The sequence below is a fragment of the Epinephelus lanceolatus genome, chromosome 2 (assembly GCF_041903045.1).
Source record: "Epinephelus lanceolatus isolate andai-2023 chromosome 2, ASM4190304v1, whole genome shotgun sequence".
In the NCBI taxonomy this organism is placed as follows: domain Eukaryota; kingdom Metazoa; phylum Chordata; class Actinopteri; order Perciformes; family Serranidae; genus Epinephelus; species Epinephelus lanceolatus.
Genome location: NC_135735.1, coordinates 29,904,244 through 29,917,500, shown reverse-complemented (window position 1 = coordinate 29,917,500; position 13,257 = coordinate 29,904,244). Strand labels below are relative to the sequence as shown.

General features: G+C 40.5%; 1 protein-coding gene across 2 annotated transcripts in view; it reads left to right on the top strand.

Moving 5' to 3' along the window:
• The window catches only part of LOC117260150 (CUB and sushi domain-containing protein 1-like), a 529,510-nt gene that overhangs the window by 416,394 nt on the left and 99,859 nt on the right, over positions 1 to 13,257 (top strand). For both annotated transcript variants that reach the window (XM_078176328.1, XM_078176324.1), the window contains exons 33-36: positions 8,323 to 8,439; positions 8,567 to 8,680; positions 12,553 to 12,648; positions 12,803 to 13,006. In XM_078176328.1, coding sequence (XP_078032454.1) covers positions 8,323 to 8,439; positions 8,567 to 8,680; positions 12,553 to 12,648; positions 12,803 to 13,006 — 531 coding nt within the window. The remainder of the gene's footprint in view (positions 1 to 8,322; positions 8,440 to 8,566; positions 8,681 to 12,552; positions 12,649 to 12,802; positions 13,007 to 13,257) is intronic.

The following is a 13,257-nucleotide window of genomic DNA, read 5'->3' as shown; positions in this document are numbered from 1 at the left end:
GATTTGCACTGTGAACCACACCAGGTCTGGAAAGATTCATAATGCTCTCCCTCTATCATCAAGTCCAGTCATTTCCACTTCACTTTTTCCATCACTACAACAGCATAGTCACATCACACTCACAACTCTGCTACTTTTAACATAGAGCTGAAATCATGACGCCACGTCAGGGCTTCTGCTAGTGATGTGACGTTCGTGAACGAGCCGAGTCTTTGAACTGGCTCTCACAAGTGAACGAGAAATCCCATCACTAGCTTCTGTTTCTGTTCCAGTAGCTTCTGTAACTCAGTGCAGTCTCTCATTCAGCATTCCTGTCATTGATCATTGTAAAAAAAAAGGAAGCGTGTTCCTGGAGTCTACTGTTCATACTCAATAAAGGAGACAATCACATCCACTACAGAGCTTAGTATTAGATGTTGAAACCTTTGTTAAACTTCAGCTCACATGAAAATCCCTCATTGCATTGCGTGCACCATTGCAGCTGCATTGTTACATCAATGCATGTCTGTTCCATCCATATGCGTAAAATGAATTTCTCCAACTCTTTAGCTGTAATATGTTCTGTCTAAAAACTTCTCTGCCCTGCTTTCATGTCTGAGCTCACCGCAACCCTTCGACTCGATTCTTTTGTCAAACCATGACATGGGAAATGGTGTTCATTAACCCACTAAAAAACTGAAAATTAAATAAAAAACAGTATTAGTATTACTATCTTAAGAAATTACTGTCCATAAAAAGTGAGCCTCCAGACATACTGTTGTGAAGGCTCTGAACAAGTTGTTATTGTTATTTGCATTAGCACAAATGTAATTTTGATCAGGGCATTGGTGGCTTAGTGGCAGAGCAGGCGCCCCATGTACAAGGCTGTTGCCGCAGCGGCCCGGGTTTGACTCCAGCCTGTGGCCCTTTGCTGCATGTCTCTCCCTCTCTCTCTCCCCCTTTCACACGTCACTATCCTATCAATTAAAGGCAAAAAATGCCCTAAATATATATTTGAAAAAAAAATAATAATAATAATAATTTTGATTTGGATGAGTTTTTCTTATGTCTGGAATTAGGAAAGAAAAACAGAAGTTCTCGTTTCGCTTCAGCTCTCTCTTTCATTCACAAATATTTTCCAGTCTCTTCCATTTTACCATTTTTCAGTTGCTGTTACATTACCATTAATGACACCTGAACACTTTCTTCACAGTTATATTCCCTTAAAAGCCTCCCAGTTGCTCAAAGCACATAATTCCCTCCATTCCTGGTAGGCTTTAAATTCGAAACATCTGTAGAAAGTGTTTCATTGACAGTCACTTAACCATTAAAAATGATCAATTCCGCTGCTTGCACCGCATTTCTCATGCTCGTTCAGGGACACCTGATGTTTAGGGGGTCCTCTGTTGTCTGTGGCTTCTTGTTTATAAAGGCTGGATGGTAAAATGCTGCAAGATTTCTTACAGACAAGTGGCAGAATGGTGTTCATTATACTCTATAAAAAGCATATATAAACATGATTTTGCATGAATTGACCTGGCTTCAGTAGATAGTGGTCTTCCTGACAATTCTCTCTTTAACTTATACAGAGGTGCATTGACAGATTGACAGACAGAAACACAAACACATACACTTTATATCCAGAACTGGCTGGGATTAGTTGTTGTTATGAATGGCAGTTGACAATCCTTTACTTGTACGATTTCTGTGTCATTGGCTTATACATGTAAATAGTGCACAAGCATTAGTGTATTATTTGCTTTTACTATTTTGCAAATCAGTTTTGTGATAAGATCCCTGAGTTCTTGTTCGAAAATCAACAATATAGTGACGTATATGTGCCATAGACCCTCCAAGTGGCATATACAGCACCATATTTTATTCTCTCTGTGTTTCATGATGAAAGTAAATGGGCTCTATTGTAGTGTTCGCTCCAGAGTTTGTGGTTATTTACATTGTTGTGATGAATCTACTCTCTGAAAAGTCAGTATAAGTGTTCTGTTTATGGTTTTGAAAAAGCTCCTGGAAGAACTGCAAATCGACTTTAAAAGTTTAGGACATTTTCGAAATATTTTCCTGTTCTCTCACTACCACCCCAAAGCTTTGCTGTGTGAGTCTGTGTGTGTGCATATTTTTGAGAGGAAAAGGAAAATGAGACAGAGACAGCGAGAGGTAGGACTACAAAAGTGTTGTGTGTGTGTGTGTGTGTGTGTGTGTGTGTGTGTGTGTGTATGTGTGGATGATCAAAGCGCATAGATGTGCGAGAGAAAGAGAGTGACTTGCATAGCATTTTTTTGCATTTATTTGTGTGTGTGTGTGTGTGTGTGTGTGTGTGTGTGTGTGTCTGAGGGTGTGAGTGATCAAAGGACATGTGTGTGAAGGCTTTTGATAAGGCTGACACCTGAGCCTAAAGCAGCACCACTAGGGGATTGTGGGTAGATCAAGACAAGACCTCTAGACCTGAGGGTTTGAATGCAGCAGCACAACAAGAATCAATCCCAAAAAAATATCAATCGATATGAGTGCGCGGGATCAGGAGGAGTGGAAAGAAAGAGGGTGATTACTCTGATGCTTTGGGAAACAAGAAGAAAGTAGGAAGAGATAGGAGTGGGGAGGAGGAGGAGGACGAGTGGGTGGGAATACAACAACTGTCTAGCAAAGGAGTAGAAACCAAACCAAGTTTTGCTGTATTTTCACTCTAGGCATGTAAATTGGTTTTGCTGAGAAAGCCTTAGCCAAGAATTCAAGCCCAGTTTTTATGTCCACACTCATGGTCTCATGGGCTTTGACATGTGTTCCTGATAAGTCCGCAAGGGCTCAGGGCTGTCCCACTGTGAAATCGGCATGTGCTGAGGGCTCTCCGGTGGACTTCTTGAGCCCTTTATGCACAGTTTACACTGAAATGCTGAAGACTTTGCTTGAGGGAATTACACTCAAGGGGGTGTCCAAAATCTTTCCAAAAGAAACACTTAAAGAGCTGTAAAAAAAAAAAAAAAAGAGCTAACATTTTCATAGCACCATAGCTGTCTCTATAAGGCAGATGCTATTAGCACCCAGGTGCCTGTAGCCAACAATGCTATATGCATCCAGGGTGTAAATATCCAATGTGGCTATTTATACGCAGGTGTATATATCCTGGGCATCCTAACATGAATGGGTCTTTTTAGCTATTCTGCTAAAGTCTATTTACACAATGTGAATTCAGCAGCTTTATACATCCTAAAAACTAAAAATATAAAGTCAGCAAAGTCTAAAAATACCATGCCAATATTGATTAACACGGTACAGAAACCCCAGTCTCTTGTGTAAAAGTCCTTTGTTTGAACCATGCACCCACCTCATCTTATTCCCTTCTTGGACTGTTGGCCCTTTATACTACGTCACCTCTTTTCTCGTAATATTTACCGCTTTAATCACAGGGAATATCTGACATTGGTTAGTACTAGCCCTAAACACAACCTTGCTACCCTAATCTTAATTGCTTTTGTCCTCGCCGTGTCAACATGACGAGTAAAAGCCAATCACAGCATGCAGCAGGATCCATAATAATGCACCATAGGGATGGAGTAAATGGTCGAAATGCTGCAGTGTGACCATTTTCACCTGGATTCTAATAGACACTCCATAATTATAATTAGTTTTTATCTGTTTTGATCAAACATTGCTAATAACATTTAGGCTATTATAACATTCTGAAAATGAGCAACAGTGAATTGTATTAGACTACATGCAAAATCCCATCCTCACATCTGAGTGGCCACGGACAGGCCTGAATGACCCAGGCAACATTTTAATTCACAAAGTGCCGGCCCATTTTTCATACAGCAGTTTTAACCTCTGCACCGTTGGGCTCTCACATTTTCACTGAGCACAGAGGTGATGATAATTAAAGTCTGTTAGGGATCCCAGCTGATACCGTGGGTGGACACTGGGACTTGGCCACAGAGGTACGCACACATCGCAACCAAAACATGACAAGGAGAGAAGAGGCTAGGAGAGGTGAGAAAAGAAGCAATAAGAATACACCATGAGTGTGTGTGTGTGTGTGTGTGTGTGTGTGTGTGTGTGTGTGTGTGCGTGCGTGCGTGTGTGTGTGCGCGCACGCACGTGTGTGTGTGTGTGTGTTGGGGGTATGACGTTGACAGATGTGGTTGGTGCTGCTGTTTTGCACGCACACACGCACACACACACACACACACACACACACACACACACACACACATTCACACACTCATACTAATTTCATCGACCTCTGATGGTCTAACCTGCTGTGTTGTTCACACACAGGGTTTGTAACTTTCTTGGGGGTGCTGAAGATGGATCAAGCTGGTGTTAGGTCTGCTTCTTGTGGGTCATGCAATGGTAGTAGGGATTAATAGGTTTTTTGAAATTGCAGTACGCTGATACAGAAGATCCCACACTGTGCTGGCTCAGTACCACATAAATTAATTCACTTAAGTTTTTATCCCGCCGGGTTTTTGTCAAGAGAAAAGAACTACAGTGAAGAGGGTGCGGCAGAGCTCCCAGCTCAGTTGTAAGAAATGTGTAACTGCTTTACAGCACTTTTCTGGAATTTTTTTTCTCAAGTTTTTAATTTAGCATATGGTAATTAGGGTGGTATTGTGTGCAGTTGTGGCTCAGGAGGTAGAGCGGGTTGCTCACTAATTGGAAGATCAGGAGTTCGATGCCCAGCTTCTCCAGTGTGGTAGTGTGTCTTCTTCAAGCTCGGGTCCTCTACCGGACGCATGGGAGTTTGAGTGTTCTTCGCAGTATCTTAGCTGTTCCTAGGACTGCAGTCTTCTGGACAGAGGCCTCAGATGTTGTCCCTGGAATCTGCTGGAACCACTGTCCCAGTTCAGAAGTCATAGCCCAAGTGCTCCGATTACCACTGGCACCACTGTTGCCTTTATGCCCCACATCTTTTCTAGCTCCTCTTTCAGCCCTTAATTTTCAAGCTTCTCGTGTTCCTTCTTCCTGATGTTGCTGTTGCTAGGGATCGCTACATCTATCACCACTGTGTTCTTCTGTTGTTTGTTGATCAATACAATGTCCAGTTGGTTAGTCATCACCAGTTTGTCAGTCCTGATCTAGAAGTCCCACAAGATCTTACCTCGGTCATTCTCAACCACCTTAGGAGGTGTCTTCTATTGTGACCTTGGGACTTCCAGCCAATACTCAGTGCAGATGTTCCTGTACACAATGCCAGTCACTTGTTTATGTTGTTGCATGTACACTGTTCCCTCCTGCATCTTGCATATATAAATATATATATGCACAGCTAGATCTTTGGTTTGCATGCATAAATACACATGCATACACATACGCACTCAGATCAAAAGCACTATATTTTGGCATTATATAACAAAGCCTTGCAGCCACGAGGGTCCGATTGATACTTAGGGACAACATGAATTTTCTGCTAAACTAAACAACTTTTGAGCCAAATGCAGTGAGTTGGATTTTTTTGAAAAATATGTAAGAATAATATATTAGAGTAGCAATATGCTCGCCAGCTTTGAGTGCAATGGGCAGTGCTCCCAGCAGCAGGGGAAAAAAAGCTATGAAGAGACACACGATTAAAATTTGAATGCATCATTTCAATATAACATCTCTTTATGACTGAGGCAGAAAAAGGGATGAAACTGTTTCATATTGTTACCTATAGGAGTTGCAGTGGGGTCTGTAAGTGTTAATGCATTGACATTTTTGTATTGTTTTGGCTTTGAATCCTGCAAGCTGGATTCAAGTGAAACAGTGACAATGTTGTTAAAGTGCTGACCTTCAGCTCTAAGCGTATTGAAGGACGTTGACATCCATAGTGTGTTTACAATGTCCTCCAATTTAATGACATTGCAGGAGAATGATGATTCTAATGTACAGGCAAGACAACCAAAGAGTATTTTACGACCAAACAGAAGAATGTGCCTCTCTTGCCAGTTCAGTCACCCGACCTCAGTCCAACTGATCTTACTTTTCAGGAAACAAACAATAAGTGAAGCTGGCTGCAGTACAGGTCTGGCAGCGCTTCACTTGGGAAGATACCAAGTGTATGCTGATGTCTGTGGGCTTAAGACTTCAGTCACGCACTTATTTATTTATTTTAACCTTTATTTATTCAGGGGAGATTGAGCCAAGCTCTCTTTTTTCAGAAGGGCCATGATCACTCTCGCACAGTTGCACACATTCACACCTGGAAGCTGCCCAGCACAACCTCTGTCTGATCTGTCAGCCGGCTGGGGGTTAAGGGCTTTGCAGTGATAGTTAGGAGAGAGGGGCAAGTGTTTCTCATTCACTCGCTTCACCCAGATTTATCCTGCAGGTCAAGCGAAGGGACCGAACAGCGCATATAATGATTTAATTTAAGTTTCCTCAAACTTTTTCCAATACATTTTGTTTCCTGGGGAACTAGATTTAGAAATTGCTGCAATCCCTATAAAGTTCATCTGATGTGAATATAAACACCCTCAAGTATATGCTGAATGTCTGCACTTACACTGAAAAATCATTGTTTAATTTCAAATTCAGTATGCTAACTTACAAAAATGAGTCACTGTGAAATTCACTGCATACATCCATTCTCTACATTATTTCACACTGTTCAGAGTTGTGGGGTTCCCAGCATGCACTGGGTGAGAGGCAGTGTACCCCCTGGACGGACAGATAGACAGTCTGTCTAGGGGCTAGCACATATAAATAGGCAAGCTTTTACACACACACACACACACACACACACATGTCAATGAACAATTGACATTTACTGCAGAGCCACCCTCTAAAGTGATTTCCCTACAAACCCACCTAAACGAGGCCAGGTCTTACCTAGCACCACCTAAATCTTACCACCGACTATGTGCCTATGACTCTCAGCCACATTTGCTGAGTGTACATGAAAACACATTACAGATTTGCGCTGAGCCTTTCATTCAATTTGCACTTGCAGTGTGTGAAATTAGCATCATGTTTACAAAGGCAATAGCTTATTATGCAGTAAGTGACTGGCTCTGCCTTTTAGATGCATTTTGTGAGGAGCACTCAAAAGGTGCAAATCAAAGTGGCTTTTTTTCCTGAGACCAAGGTCACAAGATAATGAGATTCAAAAACATTTATTAAAACGGAAACTAAGAAACATGTATCACTCAGAAAATTTAAAGTATGATCTTAGTTTATTGAAGGATTTGCAAAAATTAATCCAATAGGCATCATTAATCAACTTCTAAGTGAATGAAAAGGAAGCATTTTAAAAATCAAATGAAAGCAATGCCAGTGGAGCAGGTGCAGCAGCACAGTATCATTCCAATACAAAAACACTTCATCAAGTAACTAAAAGGGATCTGATACCTATAAATAACAAATATTCCCTAACACATCATTAAAACACTTCGTCAAAAAAACAATTTACTCACCATGACGTTAAGTCTGCAAGGCTGGCAGGCTGTTTGACTGATAAAATACTATATAAGACAGGACTTCAGACCACCATAGTTGCCGTGGATATGACCTGCAACATGTCATATTACAAAACAATGCAAAGTATAAGTTATAGAATGGCTTATTAAGGTTTTAGTGGGTATTAAAAATTAATTCATATTGGATTGGCACTGGCAGATATTCTATGCTGTCCTTTCAGTATTGAGCCATCTCTGAAATGATACAGCTGATGGCTCCTTTGAATCCCAGTTAGAGTTCGATTTAAATGACCACAGAGCCATAACTCAGATTGCCCTCTTTGTTTGGTGTTATTGAATTTTCAGATAGTGTGTCCATATGCTGCTTTCTCTTCATTTCTTAAAAAGCTGATTTTTATTGTCCAGCACAGCTCCCCTGCACATCTTTAAATTATGTGTTTAGGCTTTGTCTGCTGAGATTTCTAAAAAAAATATATATATATGTATATATATATATTGTAGGTTAATTAAATTCTCTCTCTTCCCATTGCAACCTTTTTTTAATACATCTGCACAATGTTGCACCTGCTCTTTAAAGGTGAATAACTTCCCACACATGGCCTTTGCAAATTGTCTGAACATTATTAAGTGCAGATTTGCTCTTATATCATCCTGCCATTTACACAGTCCTTCTCTAAATGCATATGCATAAACTACGTAATCAGGCAGAGTGCCCTTCTAGCCTGGTCAGTCTGTTTGATGAATGACATGCAAGTCTTAAAGCACAGAGTGTGTCTGAAGTTGCAAAAGGCTTTGTCTTCTCTCCTTGGAAAATATGTGCTGTGCAAAACACGTTACCAGTACCTAAAACATGACTTTCAAATAAGCTTTGGGTTTTTTTTTTTTTTTTCAGAACTTTGTAATAAAAAAATTAATTCCTTTTTCTGTCTCTCTGCAGCTCCATGTGGAGGACAGTACGGTGGATCTGAAGGAGTCGTATTGTCTCCAAACTACCCACTAAACTACACGACAAGACAGACCTGCTCCTACTACATTACTGTATCCTCACAGTTTGGTAAGTACATAAATGATCACACCATACTTTCGCACATTGGATTTATAATTGAAACACCAACACAAATTTAATTTATCTCTTCATTTTTATTTTTTTATTTGTCTTCTTGCCTCTTCATCTTCTTCAGTGGTGTTTGGTCAGTTTGCTGTATTCCAGACAGCAATGAACGACTCGGTGGAGCTGTTTGACGGAGCAAATGAGAATGCTCGATTGCTCAGCTCCCTGGCTGGGTCACATTCAGGTGAGTCTCCTATTGGCTGCTGTTAGTGTCACACACAGCCAAAGGAATGCTACTGGGCCACGCTGCCATAAAAGACACTTTTGTTTGAGTGTTTTGCTCACTTATTGTGAGTATGTATAACATTATATTTTTGAAAAAGCAGCCGTTCAGTTCACATGTTTGAACTTTTCCCCCATTTTACTTTTTCTGTGCTCCTGAGCACATCTTTGAAAGAGAAAAATAATGAAATCGTCTGTAAGAAAGCAGCTCTTGGGGGCTGTAGAACACAGCACCAGTGGTCGTTATCACAATTTATTTGACAGTGATGTATTTGGTGAAAATCCATTATGGGTTATCTTTACAAGAAGAAATCAGCAGTGGAAAGCGCCTCACTGGGGCCATACAATATAGAGTAGCGCTGATACTCCTTAACACAATCCTCCCTGGGTTTCCCTATCCTCCAAGTTTGAGTCATCCCAGCTCCAAAACATATCGAGTCACTGCACAGTAACACACTCAGCATGCATCGAGATTGAAAGATGAGGCAAAATCTATATAGACGACTTGGTAGAAAGAATGAAATATGAAGAAATATTGATAACATAGTTGTTAGCGAAATGTGCTCTCATTGCCTCAGAGTTACGTGTTCTTCTGTTGTGTGTCATGACCAGGGGGCATGCTGCAGGGGAATCCCGCTGGAATTGGCATTTAGTTTCTTTCTGTAGAAATCAGGGCTTTTAAAATATTTTCTTTGTAATGTTTATTCAGTTGTGTGCTTGTAGAACCGTAAGAAAAATGAAAGCTGTTTAATAAAGGCGCGCAACTGCCAATAAAATTGTTTTTCCAATATTGAAGTACTGTAGAGTTTGATGATTAAAACATCAATCAAAATAGAGAAAACACAAACATATCTGGATAGATACGATAGTTCCCTGGAGCATTTCTTTCTATTTTTACACTGCAGTTTACTTTTTTTTTTGCCTTTTTTATGTTCTCTTTCCCTCATTGAGTAGATCAGTGAGCCTATTGCAACATAATATGAACTAGGAGGATGTGACAGTTTTTGTTTGGCTAAATGTAGATGCACATTATGCAATTTCTTTCTTTCCAAATACTATCCATCTGAGTTAGTTCAAAGGAAAGAGGCCAGTTTATGTAATGTAGAATGGGTGGCTTATTCCTTAAAGTTAATTTGGGTTGGAAATTCCCCTTTTGGCTATAAGTGGCAGCAAGGAATGAAACACACCAGGCTTTACAAAACAATGTTAGCCGCATCATTACCCTATCACACACGCACGCATACCCGCGCACACACACTCAGGCAAACAGCTTTGTAGCACATTGTTCCAGCTAACTGACTGATTATCCTGACACACAAACATATTAACACACATATACGCACACCAAACGTACACATACACGCACCCATCCCGACGCAGCTAATGATGGTTCTAAATGTCAGCCACACCAGACCATGCTTTTCTCATTTATCACTGTTATTTGGTTTGCTTCAGTGTGTCTGTGTGCGTATAAATCTGTGTGTATGAGCCTGTGAGTTGGTGTGTGTACTTGTTCTCGCATTTTTATTCTTGTGAGGACCACATTTCCCCATGCGGCGAAGATCCCTGCCTGAATGTAAAGCAGTACAGTTAAATGTATGATTATGAGTGTTTGTGGAACAGACAGGTTGTGTGTGTTTGTGAGCGTGCGTGCACTGCAAAAAGCCAACTTGCAACAACAAGGAAAAAAAGCAATAAAATGGGAAGAATATTACTTGTAATAAACAAAATGATCTCCCAACAGAATAAGAAGACTTCACTTGCCGAGTAAAAATATCTAGACACAAAGATGCCACAGATAGCTTAAAATTATCCAGACTGAGTCAAGTACATCTGTTTGGATAAAGAGAAAAGATTAAAGAATTATTTTCTCAATATGTAGGAAAATGTGCTTGAATTAAGTTAATTCTGGTGCAGTTATCTTGAAACAAGGCTATATGTTAAGGGATTATATGGTAAAATCATTACAGCTACACTAAAAACAAATACATATTCCTAGGAACAAAGAAAATATTTTAAGATTTTTTTCTCCAACTTAGAGAAAGAGAACTATGCTTGTTTTAAAGGAAGATTTTACATTCTTACATGTTATTCCTATGGTCTAAGAAAATACAGGTGAACATGAAAAATTCTCTCCTAAATCCAAAAACTAGAGTGCTAAAATTCAAATTTGTGATGTCATAGGGTATAAAATCTGGAGCTGCTCCACTGACAATGAATTGTGGAAGATGTTATAGATGACACTGAGAACACCCAGGGAAAGGTTCTGAGTATATGGCTACATTTTCTGTTTCAGAGCTGAGAAAACTACAATAGAATTAAACTCATTTGGGTATAAAAAGAAAACAAACATTCTGTGACTCCATAGTCTCCTATTCATTGTCTATGGAGTAAATCCAGACTTTATACTTGATGACATCACAAGTTTGAGACTTACTTTTCTGCTTTCTGGCTCTGAGAGAGAGTAGCTTACACTCACAAATATTAATTGAACTTTCTTAGCCCATGGAAATAACTTATTATAATTCTTATTTTAGCTGGTGTTCCCCTTTAATATCCCCATTCATAGGATTTGTATCTTTGAGGTCTCTTTTGTACAGTACAAGCCAGCCACCTTATAATTTTCCGACCCCCACAAGACGGGTCCATGTCATTGGTCCGACAGCCCATTGGTCCGACATCCCATTAGTACGACGTCCTCTTGTTCTGATATGTGATTATACTAGGCTATACTGTATTTGTGTACCATAGAGGATCAGCAAACGCGACAAAAGTAGGCTACTGGTCAAGATACAAGTGCCATAGAGAGAAGAGAGTGAAACACCATAACCTCCTGTTATTAACTCTGGGGTCGGGGTTGTGTGGGGAGCTCTACGCGGTGCTGAACTGCTCCCGGCGGGCATATTTCTACCTTGATGGTGCGCCGCATCCGGCTCTGGGTCAGCTGGGAAAGGCTTGAGGCGGAGCAGGCTCACGGCTTATGTGTTTGCCACTTTCTTTTTCATTTTAACCCACACCACGATCTTTTCCTGACCCTAACCAAGTGGTTTTTGTGCCTAAACCTAACCAGACCTTAACCACAGGGCATCATGATGATTTCGGAACAACAGGACTTCGAAACAATGGGTTTAATATGGTCCGAACAATGGGATGTTGGACCAATGGGCTGTTGGACCAATGGGCAGTTCCCCACAGGACAGGCCTTCCCAGGCGGTGATTCCAACTGGCAATCCTGTGGTTCCCCATGTGGGTCCACTATTGTCATCTATAATATCCACTGTGGACTCTCTTCAAAATGTGCCTGCGTACTGGTCTAGCCAATCCTGGGTCTGAATTTTAGTGGATGAAGGCAACAAGTGCCTGCAGAAGTCCCAGTCACATAATAACAACAGCAACTTTAAGATAGGCTTCGAATAAGAAAACCTGACATTTGGAAAAAGCGATTTTATACTGGTCAGTGTCGATCAAACCATTACTCAAAACGATCAAAAAGTTACTCAGAACCAGTAATAAAATTTTAGTGACAAGTTCTGATTTTTTTGTTTTGTTCGTCAATTATGGCTGGAAAAGCTTGAAACAAAAACATAAAAACTGCCCTTTATATTGTCAGACAAAAAAAACAAGCATACATTGCCTTGATTTATGGAACGTCATCTTACTTAGATTTCATTTTTTGAAGTGTGTGTTCATGTGGAACTGTTTCTGTGTTATGTTCAGTGTCTCAATTGTCTGCAGAGCCTTTTAAATCAACTGCTGTATACATTCAGGAGAGAAAGTTAGCTTTATCACATTCATTTTCAAATCATGATATGTGTGTGTGATTATTTGTCCCAGGAGAGACATTGCCATTGGCAACTTCCAATCAGATCATGCTGCGGTTCAATGCTAAGAGCGGCCAGTCAGCTAGAGGCTTTCATTTCGTCTACCAAGGTAACTGACACTCTGTTTCTCTATCTCCCTTTCGCTCAAATACACACATAATAAGTTACCTTCGATTTAAGTTCAACATGGAATTCTCTGCTGATGACTGTATTTCTGTTTTTTTTCCTCTTCTCATATTATGTAATGACTGTCATCACTGTAGCTGTGCCTCGCACCAGTGACAGTCAGTGCAGTTCAGTGCCGGAGCCTCGGTACGGCAGGCGGATCGGTTCAGAGTTCTCAGCTGGCTCTGTGGTCCGGTTCGAGTGTAGTCCAGGGTATCTACTGAAAGGATCAAGTGCTATCCGGTGCCAGGCTGTGCCAGGTGCCCTCGCACAGTGGAATGCAACAACACCAAGCTGTATAGGTAACTGACCCTGAAATGTATAGAGAATGTACCCAGCTAACAAACACAGCTCTAAAGTAAGAAATCAGCCTTTCTGTGAATCAGCCGCTACAGTCAGAGACATTAATTCTAACAAACTAAATGTATGCCTGCGTGAAATCTCTCTCTGCTGAGAGCAGGCCTTTTGCAAACAGCCTCAACTGTCACCTCAGTTTATAACATAAATAATGTTTATCATATTTTCTCTCTCTGGCTCCCTGTAGTGGTAATTT